At 43.3% G+C, this 15395-nt stretch overlaps 1 protein-coding gene across 5 annotated transcripts in view; it reads left to right on the top strand.

Moving 5' to 3' along the window:
- The window catches only part of vti1a (vesicle transport through interaction with t-SNAREs 1A), a 197047-nt gene that overhangs the window by 120872 nt on the left and 60780 nt on the right, over nt 1-15395 (top strand). The window contains exon 9 of one of the 5 annotated variants that reach the window (XM_063003029.1): nt 7627-8176. The exons of 3 other annotated variants lie outside the window; for them this stretch is intronic. In XM_063003029.1, the coding sequence (XP_062859099.1) occupies nt 7627-7678 (52 nt within the window). In that variant the 3' untranslated portion in view covers nt 7679-8176. Of the gene's footprint in view, nt 1-7626; nt 8177-15395 lie in introns of those variants that run through there. One more of the 5 variants, XM_063003031.1, reaches the window with a different exon arrangement.

Below are 15395 nucleotides of genomic sequence, written 5' to 3'. Positions count from 1 at the left end.
ACTGTGCCCGAGCAGTCACACAAGCATTTCACTTCCAGTTGTACTGTGTATGACTGTGTATGTGACAAATAAACTTTCATTAGATTTAATTTGGATGCTGTGGGACATCCACATGTACAAAAATATTGTAGTAGTATGATGTTTATTCTGTAATCTATAAGACAATATGCACATTTTGCTCGTTCTCTTCCAGTTTTGTCTGTTCTTTTATAGCTGGTGCTTAACACTAGCTTCTCAATATCCCACTCTGGCTCCTAGTTTCACACAAACACACACCATCGCACACACACACACACACGCACTCGGCAGCAAGCACGTTCACACAGAATTTACTCATCTGTCACATCTCCATTTTATAAAGTGCCTTTGCGCCCGTCCCTGAACCGTGACGGCAAGGTTCCGTTTCTTTTTTTTTCTTCACAGATTAAGAGTAATATGTAAATGACACCAGCTAAATTTAAAATCCCGAGGCCGGGAAGGAAGTGCCAATTGAAATTGATGCTTCAGTGGCTGTAGACAATCAGCGAGGCCGCCGAGAGAGAGGGCGAAACAAGGAGGTTGTCGGGGACGTAGACTGTAACCGATATTTCTGCATATGTCTCCATTTTGTCAAGTCTCATTAGAGGGGCTGCGGCTGCCTGGTGTCACAGGAGCTGTCCAGAAATCATTCATCATTCCCCCTCCTGCCTCCCTCCGAGCACCCCACCCTCGCTCCCTCCCTCCGTCCGGCCCGGCCCGGCGCTAAGTAAATAACACGCACTTATTTCAATATTATCATATTAATGTTAAAGTTCAGCTGTCACCTAATGGGAAGACTTAATCAGACATAGCATTTAAAAAAATGCAGTGGCGCAGCGTCGCTGCCGGCTCGGGCCGCCTCAAATCAGGATTTATGAGCCTTTTGGCGTCTGCGCTCGTGCCTCTTCCCGCTGTCTTTCTGCATGACGGCCCTGCGCTCGACTCTGTCGCTGTTCTTTCTTTTCAGACCTCCTGCATTAAACCTGCATTGCTATTCAAAGTCATTCAGAAATGAAGGAAACTTGCATCTGTATCTGTCTGTGTTTTCCACACTGTAGGGTTTGTTATCATTTATATGGAAAAGAAGTGAATAGGCTACTTTAAAGTACCTCTAGGTGTGTGTGTGTGTGTGTGTGTGTGTGTGTGTGTGTGTGTGTGTGTGTGTGTGTGTGTGTGTGTGTGTGTGTGTAATGCCCTGTCATGGACTTCTGCCCTGTCCACACTACTGTCCACATCGTGTAAATCCAGGCCACCCTAGAAGAATGGAGGTCCCTGCTGAGTCTGGTTCCTCTCAAGGTTTCCTCCTGTCATTTTAAGGGGTTGCCACTCCTTTGCCACTGTCGCCCTCGGCTTGCTCAACAGGAGTTTTTGGTCTGTTGGTCCTGGATTCTGTAAAGTTGCTTTGAGACAATGGCTCTGTCCAAAAACCTAGTGAGCTACCTTGTTGCTTACTGCCTACATAGGCAGTTGTCTAAGTAGAGAGGATTCGACAACCCCAAATCAGAAAAAGTTGGCACTGCATGGAAAATGCAAATAACAAAAAAAAAAGAGTTTCTTACACATTAATAAACATCCATTCCTGCATTTCAGGCCTGCATCACATTCCAAAAAAAGTTGGGACAGTAAAGCGTTTACCACTTTATAATGTTGTCATTCCTTTTCACCACACTTAAAAGACGTTTTGGCACTGAGGAGACCAAGTGATTTAGTGTTTCAGGTTTTATTTTGTCCCATTCTTCCTGCAAACACGTCTTAAGATGTGCAGCAGGTCGTCGTTGTCGCATTTTTCATTTCAAAATTCTCCACACATTCTCTATTGGGGACAGGTCAGGACTGCAGGCAGGCCAGTCCAGTACCCGTACCCTCTTCTTCCGCAGCCATGCCTTTGTAATGTGTGCAGCATGTGGTTTTGCATTTTCTTGTTGAAAAATGCATAAACGTCCCTGGAAAAGATGACGTCTAGAAGGCAGCACATGTTGCTCTACGATCTCAATGTACTTTTCTGCATTAATGCTGCCATCACAGAAGTGTACATGACCTTTACCAAGGGCACTGACACGACCCCATACCATGACAGACCCTGGCTTTTGGACTTGTTGCTGATAGCAGTGTGGATGGTCCTTTCCGTCTTTGATCCAGAGCATACGGCGTCCATTTTCTCCAAAAAAGACCTGGAATGCTGATTCATCTGACCACAATACACGTTTCCACTGTGTGATGGTCCATCCTAGATGCCTCTGAGCCCAGAGAAGTCGACGCTTCTGGACATGGTTAACATAAGGCTTCTTTTTTGCACAGTAAAGTGGTATTTGTGCATGTAACTCTTTATTGTAGTGCTTGACAAAGGTTTGCCAAAGTAATCCCTCACCCATGTGATTATATCAGCTATTGCTGAGTGGCGGTTCTTGATGCAGTGCCGTCTGAAGGATCGAAGATCACGGGCGTTCAGCTTAAGCTTGTGCCTTTGGCCTTTATGCACTGAAATTCCTCCTGATTCCTTGAATGGTTTAATGATGTTATGCTTTGTAGAGGGAGAAATATTCAAATCATGCGAATCCCTTTCAATCTTTATTTGAGGTACATTGTTTTTAAACATTTCAATCATTTTCACACACATTTGTTGACAAACTGGAGATCCTCTGATCATCTTTGCTCATCAAAGACTCAGCCTTTCCTGGATGCTGCTTTTGTACCAAACCATGATTACAATCACCTGTTGACATTACCTGTTTGGAATCACATCATTATTTAGTTTTTTCACCTCATTACTAGCCCTAAATTGCCTCCATCCCAACCTGTTTTGGAAAGTGTTGCAGACCTGATATGCAGAAATGGATGTTTATTAATAAATGAAATAAAGTTGAGCAGATAAAACATAAAATATATCTGGTTCATCCTGTCTGCAATCAAATAAAAGTCAAAGTAAATGTAAAAAACTTTTTTTTTTTTTTATTATTTGCATTTTCCATACTGTCCCAACTTTTTCTGATTGGAGGTTGTATGTATCACAGATCACATGTTTTTTTTATGGTAATATTTTTTGAGACAAAGTGAACTCCAATCCACTGAGATGACCGATTCAGATGTCTTTAATCATGCACCTTTGGTTTGTATGTCATGGTGTAGTTGAGATATACACGATGAAGACGGAGCATTAGCGTGCAGCATTAGCGTGCTCTGATGACTTCAGTAAATATTGTTGTTAAACGGAGCCAGAGAAGTCTCTGCATGTTTACAGCTGTGAAGAGAGATGTCTACATGCCCCCAAACACTTCATCTTCTCTTTATATAGCACATTAACCCAAAACTGAAGAGCTCGCATGCACACACGCTTTCAGAAGGTCACATCGAGTCGAGAGGTTGTGACGTGTCGAGACTGTGAGACGTCTCGAGTTCTCTCTGTTTAAAACATTACATTATCAAACAGGAAACGTGAATCCCATAAGGCTCGGGGTTTAACAGGGACACCAAACCAAATACTTAGTGCTAATAGTGTGGCCCGCAATCAAACACGTTAAAGCCGCCAGGGGGAAAGAAGAGCCGTTTCCTTTTTCCTTTTCTCTGGCACGGTCGGGTCGGTCTGTAGAAGACTCCCCCTCGATCACTGTAAATGATTCATTTCAGCATCATAACTCCGGAGGGTTTTAATTATATTGTCATGTTCATAGGCATCTCATTAACTTTTAATGCTAACGCGGCTCCTGAAAATCATAATATCATTAAAGAATAATCATATCAATTAAAACATTTGCCTTGATGATTGATTGTTTAATTCCCACTTGCTTATTTTAATCAACACCTCAAAGCAATGGGATGAGGCGAAGGAAGCAGTGCTGGTTATTTGTCTTAGTATAGGATGCTGTCATTTACAGCACAGGAAAAGCAGATGTGCGGCGTAACACTGGGAGCCTGGATTAACAGCTTCTCTAAGTAATTACAACTTTTTCGATTTACTGATTTACACCTGCATTATTATAGAAGACGTTTGGTTGCTTATTGTTATTCGCACAGAATTCATTTTACCTGAGTTACGTAAGGTAATTACTCTTGGAATATCGTTTTGTTTTCACTCCCTGTCTTAATCTGTAATGTTGTTTTCTTATTTTGCTTATTTATTATACATAATGGCAATTATTAGTTTTAAGCTTTGTAAATTATAAAGCAGTTGCACTGGCTGTGCCGTTGTTTTCTACAAACTAAGGTGCTGCCACCTACCCTGCTGCTATGTTACCCTGAGGGGTGGCTCAGTGGGTAGCACTGTCGCCTCACAGCAAGAAGGTCCTGGGCTCGATCCCCAGGTGGGGCGGTCCTGGTCCTTTCTGTGTGGAGTTTGCATGTTCTCCCCATGTCTGTGTGGGTTTCCTTCGGGAGCGCCGGTTTCCTCCCACAGTCCAAAGACGTGCAAGTGAGGTAAATTGGAGATAAAAAATTGTCCATGACTGTGTTTGATATAACCTTGAGAACTGATGAACCTTGTGTAATGAGTAACTACCATTCCTGTCTGTGTACAGTGTATCACAAAAGTGAGTACACCCCTCACATTTCTGCAAATATTTTATTATATCTTTTCATGGGACGACACTATAGACATGAAACTTGGATATAACTTAGAGTAGTCAGTGTACAACTTGTATAGCAGTGTAGATTTACTGTCTTCTGAAAATAACTCAACACACAGCCATTAATGTCTAAATGGCTGGCAACATAAGTGAGTACACCCCACAGTGAACATGTCCAAATTGTGCCCAAAATGTCAATATTTTGTGTGACCACCATTATTATCACTGCCTTAACCCTCCTGGTCATGGAATTCACCAGAGCTGCACAGGTTGCTACTGGAATCCTCTTCCACTCCTCCATGATAACATCACGGAGCTGGTGGATGTTAGACACCTTGAACTCCTCCACCTTCCACTTGAGGATGCGCCACAGGTGCTCAATTGGGTTTAGTCCATTACCTTTACCTTCAGCTTCCTCAGCAAGGCAGTTGTCATCTTGGAGGTTGTGTTTGGGGTCGTTATCCTGTTGGAAAACTGCCATGAGGCCCAGTTTTCGAAGGGAGGGGATCATGCTCTGTTTCAGAATGTCACAGTACATGTTGGAATTAATGTTTCCCTCAATGAACTGCAGCTCCCCAGTGCCAGCAACACTCATGCAGCCCAAGACCATGATGCTACCACCACCATGCTTGACTGTAGGCAAGATACAGTTGTCTTGGTACTTCTCACCAGGGCGCCGCCACACATAATGGACACCATCTGAGCCAAACAAGTTTATCTTGGTCTCGTCAGACCACAGGGCATTCCAGTAATCCATGTTCTTGGACTGCTTGTCTTCAGCAAACTGTTTGCTGGCTTTCTTGTGCGTCAGCTTCCTTCTGGGATGACGACCATGCAGACCGAGTTGATGCAGTGTGCGGCGTATGGTCTGAGCCCTGACAGGCTGACCTCCCACGTCTTCAACCTCTGCAGCAATGCTGGCAGCACTCATGTGTCTATTTTTTAAAGCCAACCTCTGGATATGACGCCGAACACGTGGACTCAACCTCTTTGGTCGACCCTGGCGAAGCCTGTTCCGAGTGGAACCTGTCCTGGAAAACCGCTGTATGACCTTGGCCACCATGCTGTAGCTCAGTTTCAGGGTGTTAGCAATCTTCTTATAGCCCAGGCCATCTTTGTGGAGAGCAACAATTCTATTTCTCACATCCTCAGAGAGTTCTTTGCCATGAGGTGCCATGTTGAATATCCAGTGGCCAGTATGAGAGAATTGTACCCAAAACACCAAATTTAACAGCCCTGCTCCCCATTTACACCTGGGACCTTGACACATGACACCAGGGAGGGACAACGACACATTTGGGCACAATTTGGACATGTTCACTGTGGGGTGTACTCACTTATGTTGCCAGCTATTTAGACATTAATGGCTGTATGTTGAGTTATTTTCAGAAGACAGTAAATCTACACTGCTATACAAGCTGTACACTGACTACTCTAAGTTATATCCAAGTTTCATGTCTATAGTGTTGTCCCATGAAAAGATATAATGAAATATTTGAAGAAATGTTAGGGGTGTACTCACTTTTGTGATACACTGTAAAACATGACGTTAAAATCTTAATAAACAAACAAACCTTCCCTGAGCATCTCGTTTCTTGCTCGTGCTGCATTGACGCATGGTTTTTACCACTTGCCGCTGCGGTGCTCAAAGCTCGGTCTGACTGAACTTGGATCCAGATTCCTTCTGATCTTTTCGCCAGTTAGACGGATTGTATGTATGACCTAGTGAGAAGTGAAACGCAGACATGATGGAGAGAAAATGTATTTAATTATTATTATTTTTCTCTGTGACCTATTTTTTTCATCTGTAAACCCTGATTTACACTATACTAGTGCTGGGTGGTATGACAGTACATTCGGTATACCGGCCTTTGATTCCTAGTACGGCATGGATTTTTCATATACCGCCATACTGTAGCATAGTAAATACAACAGCTGCAGGCTTCAATAAGACGAGAAGAGATGAGAAAGGCTTTCTCGATATGATGGGGAAAACAAAAACAGATGCAGGATGAAGAGAGGGAGACCAAATATGCACCGGAAGAACCCGCTAAAGAAATATGTTGAGCTGTGTCGTTAGTTTAGAAGTTTTTTTTGGTTTCCGACACAGACTAAGACACTATGGGTGTGTTTGAAAACCCAGTGAGCTGCCTTGCTGTCTTACTGTCTGCATGGGAAGCTGCCTTATTAGAGAGGATTCTAATAAGTCATCTACTTATAAGTCAGGTTATTTGAACGTGCATTCAAACAATGGGATGAGGTGGCACAACATGCTAGCATGTCGAAATCTCAAAAAAACGTTTAAACTGTCCCTGACAAACCCGAACTTGCAAATAAATACACTTGTACACGTTGCATTGTCCGCCATAGGTGTTATTTTTTTGTGCCGCACTGATTGCTGGCATTGTCTTCACCGCTAAGGAAGCATTGGATGCTCACTCGTTCTCCTCTCAAAATACCGTTGAAATTTTAAGATATCTTACTAGTGAGCATATTAAGGCATCTAGGATTTCGAACAGCCTACTCAGAGCATTAATTGAAAGACTGGATTTGAGGGATGTCTTAACGGGGCGAAAGTACTTCAGGTTGCAATAAAATTAATTATTTATGTCTCATTTATTTAATGTAATTTTTTCTTCATTTTTTTGTTTGTTTTTGGTACACGGAGGAAGATGTTAGCTTGCATGGTGGTGGGTTGTGTCACCTCAGCCCATTGGTTTGAATGGCCTGAGGCTAACTCTGTTAGCTTAGGAAGTTAAAACCGCAGTGATTTAATCGCTGTCTAAGTAGTGTGTCCAAATAATCTGCCTTGTAAGTCGATGTCTTATTAGAAGCCTCTCTACTTAGGCAGCTGCCCAGGTAGGCAGTAGACAGCAAGGCAGCTCCCTAGGTTTTCAGACAGACCCTACATAAAAGCTCTATCTGTATACTTTATCTCGTGTGATAATCCGTTTACATTCTGAGAAATGCACGTAATGACGAGATGCGAATGTCTGTTTCCCCATCAGCTCATCAGTTTCACTGCTTTTTTCTCCTCCACAACATACAGAAACCAGCTGCAGTGGCCTCTCTCACAGAGACTTAGGGTGGCAGCAGTGTGATCAGTGCCCAGCTCGTACGCTCTGAGCGTTCGGCGGGGGATCGTGCCAAGTCAGAGCCTGATAGAGCATGCAGGTGGTCGAGTCCGTCGCCAGCCCGGATCAAAAAGTCAAACCCCTGGGTGGACCTGGCTTTGAAATGGGAATGGGCCAGAGATATCAGACAGAAAACATAAGCAAGCCCCACACCGCAAAAGTGCTCCATATTCATGCTCTGACTTTCAGCAACCAGGCCAGTCTTCAGAAAGCCCACAGCTGAACTGGACACTGATTAAGAGATCAGCCCCCCGAGTTGGAGTCAGGAGTTTTTGGGGGGGGGGGGGGGGTGACTGGGTATATAGTACTTATGATATGAACTTAGAGCTTAGACCTAGTTGTGAATTAAACGTATTTGTTATTTTAGACTAAAACTTAAGTATGATGTTTGACTATAAGTATGACTAAAACTTTACTAAATTTGGAATACTCGTGTGTGTATACATGCCATGTAAAATAATAAATATACCCTCATATATACCCAAAATCTGCATACTGCAACTTTAAGCCTGAACTCACTATATTTTTTTTATTATATAAACTTTTAAAGTACTTTGTATATACCGTTCAGCCATAACATTAAAACCACCTCCTGTTTCTACACTCACTGTCCATTTTATCAGCTCCACTTACCACATTGAAGCACTTTGTAGTTCTACAATTACTGACTGTAGTCCATCTATTTCTCTACATACCTTTTTAGCCTGCTTTCACCCTGTTCTTCAATGGTCAGGACCACCACAGAGCAGGTATTATTCAGGTGGTGGATCATTCTCAGCACTGCAGTGACAATGACATGGTGGTGGTGTGTTAGTGTGTGTTGTTCTGGTATGAGTGGATCAGACACAGCAGCGCTGCTGGAGTTTTTAAATACCGTGTCCACTCACTGTCCACTCTATTAGACACTCCTACCTAGTTGGTCCACCTTGTAGACGTAAAGTCAGAGAAAGTCAGAGACGATCGCTCATCTATTGCTGCTGTTTGAGTTGGTCATCTTCTAGACCTTCATCAGTGGTCTCAGGACGCTGCATACGGGGCACTGTTGGATGTATATTTTTGGTTGGTGGACTATTCTCAGTGAGGTGTAACAGTAACAGCACTGTCGATAGCACATCAGTTTGACGTACTGTTTTGTATATTAGTATGTGTTTTGGGAGGTATTTAAAATTATGGATGTTCTGACTTTTTTTAAGCACTTAAAGCACTCTGAAGTGCAGCACAGTGTCTGTCGCCTCACACCAAAAAGGTCCTGCATTCGATTCCCAGGTGGAGCGGTTTGGATTCTTTCTGTGTGGAGTTTGCATGTTCCCCCTGTGTCTGTGTGGTTTTTCTCCAGGAACTCTGGTTCCTCCAGTACAGTACAGTACAACGACGTGTATGTTTGTTGAAGAATCAGAATTAGAAGAATTAGAAGAATGAGAAGAATTGGAGATACTAAATTGGTTGTGACAGGGTTTGACATTGAACCAGACTAATCATACCTGTAATTACCTGTCCTGACATGAATGTCAGCAAGGTGTGAAACATGACTTTAAGACATGACCTAATAAATAAATAAATCAGCACACAAGATTAAATAAACGTACATTTATTTTGGCGAGTTTGGCTCCTTTTGAATAATTAATTGAGAATTTGACAGTGATCAAGACAGGGGTATTAAAGTCCTTTTGGTGTCCATCTGTGACAAATTGTAAGCTATGTTATTAGCAGTTACTGTTGTGACCAACCTGTTGTAATAGTTGTGATTCCAAATTACATATTGCATCTTATAATGTCCTGGTAGATTTGGTTGTTTGATGGTAAAATCTTTCTTGCACTTTATTATTTTGTATAGAACCCCCCCAATTGTCCTCCCAATCTAGTCCTGTCGCTCGGCGACCAGATCGAGATTTCTAACATGTCAGATATCTGAATGGGTGTTTCCCAACTGGCAATGAGTGCTATGTCGAACTGCCAATGAGAACGCAAGATACAGCGTGAGAAGAAATGCAGGGGAGGAGTGTAAAAGGCTGTACAGGGGCTTAATATAGTTTATATCATAATACACAGGTGTTACACACAAGTTTTACAGTATTTCTGACCTTATCGTTCTCTACAAACGTTGCATTGCAAAAATATTTATTAACCTCCAACTCACTACACAACAACCCAAGCCAAGTCGTGTAGTGTGAACTGTACAGCGACCCGACAAATCAGAAAGTCGTGTAGTGTGAACTTGGCATTAAGGACTTTGGACTTGACCTTATTGTGTTGGCAAGAGGAGTAGCATTTAGAGGTAGCATTTAGACTTTTGAGTACAGACCTTTATATGCATATAATTTCTATGATTCAGCATGAATCTTAGGATATAGTGTGCAAAAGTGCAAAACGCTGTCCACGTCGGTCCTCACCTATGCTGTGATTGTTGGCTGATCATAGGAACTGAATCTGTTGCTTAAGTCGGAGTTCATTTATCGTCACCTTGTTCTGTTCAGATTCCCTCTCCATCACCTTTTATACTCGCATGGTAGGAATAATAGATGCTCGCAGAGGTCTGATGACAGAATGAGGAGGTGGGCCCGTTTGAAAACTTGTACATAGCTGTGTTCTCGTGTTTGCCGGTCCCATTAAACAGACGTTTGCAAACAATGTCAGGAGAAAGAAGATCAAAGAGAAGCACCCCTGAATAGTGTCAGCTCTAGGGGAGCTCTGATGTCCTGAAGATCTCCAAATTTAGTCTTCCACACGACCGGCTTGCCGTTTCTCTCCCAGTCTGGAATATTAACGATCAGCTATGTAGGTCATATAATTAATGGGATTCAGGAGCAGCAGTGGGCTGCATGGGGATGCAAATAGAGGGAGTCTTGGGGGTCCTCTTGAAGTCTTGTTGTGAAGTTGAACTAAAAGATTTGATGATATTAATAATTGGAGCTGAAAGATATAACAAATTATAGTTCATTATGTGTTTTTCCTTTTTTTTCTTTTTCTTTTATTTATTTGGTATTTATATTCCTTCTTCTGTGAAGCACTGGGAAATCCTTCTTAACTTCCAGTATCCATGGGAGTGTGGCTGGGTGGAGAAGTGATAGGGCTAGACTTTTTGTGGGGGGGTGTCTTTTTACTATTGGATATCTATGTAAGCTCTATAAATGTACCAGCTGAACTTGTAATATTTCCACATGTTCTGGAACCAGTTTGAGATGACTTGTGCCTTGAGATATGGCACGTTCTCATACTGGAAGTAACCATTAATAAAAAGTTCAGCTATAAAGTAATCCACATGCGCAGTTTGTTGTGTATGGGGCTGCATAGCCGCAGACCAGTCAGGGTACCCATGCTGACCTCTGTCCACTGCCGAAAGCACCAACAATGGGCACGTGAGCATCAGAACTAGACCACGGAGCAATGGAAGAAGGTGGCCAGGTCTGATGAATGACGTTTTCTTTTACATCACGTGGATGGCCGGGTGCGTGTGCATCACATACCTGGGGAACACATCCTGGGGCACCAGGATGCACTATGGGAAGAAGGCAAGCTGTCAGAGGCAGTGTGATGCTTTGGGCAATGTTCTGCTGGGAAACCTTGGGTCCTGCCATCCATGTGAATGTTACTTTGACATGTACCACCTACCTAAGCATTGTTGCAGACCATGTACACCCTTTCATGGAAACGTTATTCCCTGATGACTGGGGCCTCTTTCAGCAGAATAATGCACCCTGCCACAAAGCATAAATGCTTCAGGATTGGTTTGAGGAGCACAACGAGTTTGAGGTGTTGACTTGGCCTCCAAATTCCCCAGATCTCAATCCAGTCGAGCATCTGTGGGATGTGCTGGACAAATAAGTCCATACAGAAGTTAAAGGATCTGCTGCTAACATCTTGGTGCCAGATACCACAGCACACCTTCCGGGGTCTAGTGGAGTCCATGCCTAGACGGGTCAGGGCTGTTTTGGCAGCAAAAGGGGGACCAACACAATATTATCCGCATTGTCAGCAACAAGACTCAGTATTATTCAGACAGTGCTTGATTGGCCCAATAGGGCCCATGGATGCCAAGCGAACATAAGGGCCTTGCTCAGTGGCAGCTTGGCAGTGGTGGGGCTTGAACCAGCAGTCTTCTGATTACTAGTCCAGTACCTTAACCACTGCCCTGCTGGTGCTTGCTGTGCAGAATACAAAATACAAATCTACAGTCATGCATAGTTTGTAGACAGCAGTGAACTAGTCGGTTGTGGCTGATATTCAAGTAAGCAGGGGCGTTTCCACTTTCTCACATGACAGAGACCCCGGTCAGGCGTTTTACCCTCCGGGCTGTTCAGGACTCTTTCGGAATGTGGTCTGTCGGGTTTATTTTAGACAGCCGAAACGTAGAGCGTACAGAGTGTCACAACTTTTCATTCAGAGTAACCGGAGCTGACGCGCACTGCCAGTTTGCTGCCTCCAAACAAGTCGGTGCACTTTTCACCTCTGACCTTTAACAGACTGCTGGGTCAGTTTCACGCAGGCATATCCAGGACATTATGTACCATGACTACCGGGCTTAGTTGCACTGGTGTTTTGTATGTTCTCTTCATGTCTTTGAACTCTTCTCAAGCTGGTCCCAGGGTTGTAACTGAAAATTTTCTTCTCGTGGGTAAAAACTGGGACAAAAACAAACTTGATAACCAAGGTTGTGTGGGGGTGTGTGGGGCAGGCTGATGGGCTGTTGACAGACCTCACCTCTGTTCGTGCCCCTGTAGCATCCATGCCTCAGCCTCATTACCTGCTCCTGAGAGCCACACTGATAATGGTGACACCTAAACTCTGTGTGTCTTTCCTACACCTATTAGTGTGCTGAACACCAGCTTTGGAGAAAACTTACACACACCAGCACAAACAAGCCAGAGCTTCAGAGGAAGTTGATTCTGATGGGGGGGAAAGTGCTGTGCTTTTAGATTTAGGAAAGTCACAATGTACACTGACGCTCTCTCGCTAGCGCCATTACGCCTAGTAATAATCATTCTACTGCCTTCATTTACTGCAAATAAATCAAATTGTTTTTTTTACTGGATTTTTCTAGTCAGTCTAGACCACCACAACCTTGACCAACGTGCCTATGTGTACTTTACCTTGACCTTCTTTTTTCCTGGATTTCCCTCCTTGATCTGCCATTCGAGGGGTGGCACGGTGGCTCAGTGGTAGCACTGTTGCCTCACAGCAAGAAGGTCCAGGGTTTGATCCCCAGGTGGAGCAGTCTGGGTCCTTTTTTTGTGTGGAGTTTGCATGTTCTTTCTGTGTCTGCATGAGTTTCCTTCAGGAGCTCCGGTTTCCTCCAACAGTCCACAGACATGCAAGTGAAGTAAACTGGAGATACAAAATTGTCCATGACTGTATTTGACATTAAACTTGAACTGATGAATCTTGTGTATTAAGTAACTACCGTTCCTGTCATGAATGTAACCAAAGTGTGTAAAACGTGATGTTAAAATCCTAATAAATAAATAAATCTGGCATTTTAGTCATTTCCAGTTCCCAATTGTGAATCCGCTGCACCTTGCACAACCACCAATCTGATCAAGGAGACCCGGATCATCGCACGTCTCCTCCGACTCGTGTCCTCTCTGCAGCCGCTTTTTATCACCTGTCAGAGTTGGATTCCAACACAGATCCGTATCACATACACAGAGCCACGCTGAGCTCCATGTGACCCACCCCACTCATGCAGCAGGCACCCTGACCGCTTCCAGAGATCGCATATCACAGCGGCAGCAAACACGGGCTTACCCAAACACGGCCAGTTGTGTTTCTGTGGACGCCCGGCTACCACACGAGCGCCCAGCAAGTACTGTATGGCCACTTATTGCTGTTTTATTCATGCCAATTTTAATATAAGCACTTATATAAAAATGTTAAAAAGCCTTTTTTGTTCCAGTTTGACTGTACCCCTGTGCACAAAACAACCATAAAGACCTGATTAGATGACTTTTAGCCATGACCTCAACCCCTGAACACCTCTGAGATGAATAGAAATGATCATTTTGACTAAATGGCTACCAATTCCCACAGACACACTTCAAAATCCTGTTAAAATACTCGCCTGAACAGTAAAGGCTGTTATAGCTACACATACACAGGGCAGTTGAAGCCTAGTGGTTAAGGTACCGGACTAGTAATCTAAAGGTCGCAGGTTCAAACCCCACCACTGCCAGGTTGTCACTGTTGGGCCCTTAACCCTTTATTGCTTAGACAGAATACTGAATGTAAACAGGAGATATAAATATGATTTAAGATTTATTGTTATTTTTATGCAGTACCGACCGTATATTAATGCCTATGGGATATTTACCAACTCATGAGTGGGTGCTGCTACAGTGATGTATTTAATTTCATTTGTTTTTCATGTTTTACCAATTCTGCATCCTGGTCAGGGTCACACTGGGTCCAACTTCCCTGAAATCACTGGTTGCAATGCATTAACACACCTCCAACAGGAGACCAATCCATTGTGGGGCATCGCCCATCCCCTCTATACCAGGCCATAGCCAATGATGTTTGTCTGTAGACGCCCGACCTGCTGATAGCATCCCTAAGTCCAGGCAGTAGTGGACTAGTGTAATTTATAGCTGCGCCACCCAAGCATCCTACGAGTTGATTTTTTGACATTTATATCCATATATAAATCCCATCCCACCCCCACTTGTTGATTCTGTAGTATTCTGATGAGCAGAGCGGTGTATTTGCAGTTTGCTGATTGGTTGCCCCATGTAGCCGTTACTTTTTGTACAAAAGTATTAAATGTGGCTTTCGGTTCATGGCGTCACTCTGACTTTGTAGGAGTTTTGAAATTCAGCAGGGTCAGTGTGTGTGACACGACATTACTGATGTACTTGTCCTTGTCTACTCAGTCCTAGTGAAGGTGCTTCTCAGTGCCTTCACATCACTGGGTACGGAGCTCTTGAAGTAGCTGCGGTGTCACTCAGAAGGGCAGCTTTTTGTTTGATGTAGAATCGGGCAGCTGACGCTATACAGAGTCGTATGAGTCCTCAGCAGAAGGTGAAAGAAGAGTAACTTTTGATTAAGAGCCGGACAGGAGCTATTTAAAACTGAAGTGAATATTGACTTTTATAATATCTAGTGTCTCATGATAAGTGCAAACTCAAACACATGCCAAATGCTTAATAAAAAATAAACAGACAAATGGTGAACACTGAACTTCCATTCATGGTTGGCATGTACTCTCCACAATAAGTGCATACTGCAAATTGTGCATCAGATTAATACCTGAGGTATTACTTCTGCTGTATTTTACAACACTCTTGTATCTCTTTGCTTATGTTTTATATTTGTATTTAACTGCTCTTCTGTTTTATATTAATCATAAGCAAAGAGACAAAAGATGCCGTTTTTAGGAGTGTTGTGAAGTACAGCTGAAGTAATATGTCACCTCACAGCAAGAATGTCCTGGGTTTGGTTCCCAGGTGAAGCAGTCTAGGTCCTTTCTGTGTGAAGTTTGTATGTTCTCCCACAGTCCAAAGGCATGCAGTCAGGTTATTTGGAGATACTACAAAAGTTTCCCTAGGTAAGTGTGTGTTTGTGCGCCCTGTGATGGACTGGTGACCTTTCTGGGGTGTTTTGCCCAGTAAATTGTACCCATTGCCACCGTAAATAGGATAAACTGGTGGTAAAACAGACCATGAATGAATGAATTAATGCATTTCTGTTTGTT

The sequence above is a fragment of the Trichomycterus rosablanca genome, chromosome 10 (assembly GCF_030014385.1).
Source record: "Trichomycterus rosablanca isolate fTriRos1 chromosome 10, fTriRos1.hap1, whole genome shotgun sequence".
Taxonomy (NCBI): domain Eukaryota; kingdom Metazoa; phylum Chordata; class Actinopteri; order Siluriformes; family Trichomycteridae; genus Trichomycterus; species Trichomycterus rosablanca.
The sequence above is the reverse complement of the archived record's forward strand: the minus strand, read 5'-3'. Positions and strand labels throughout refer to the sequence as shown.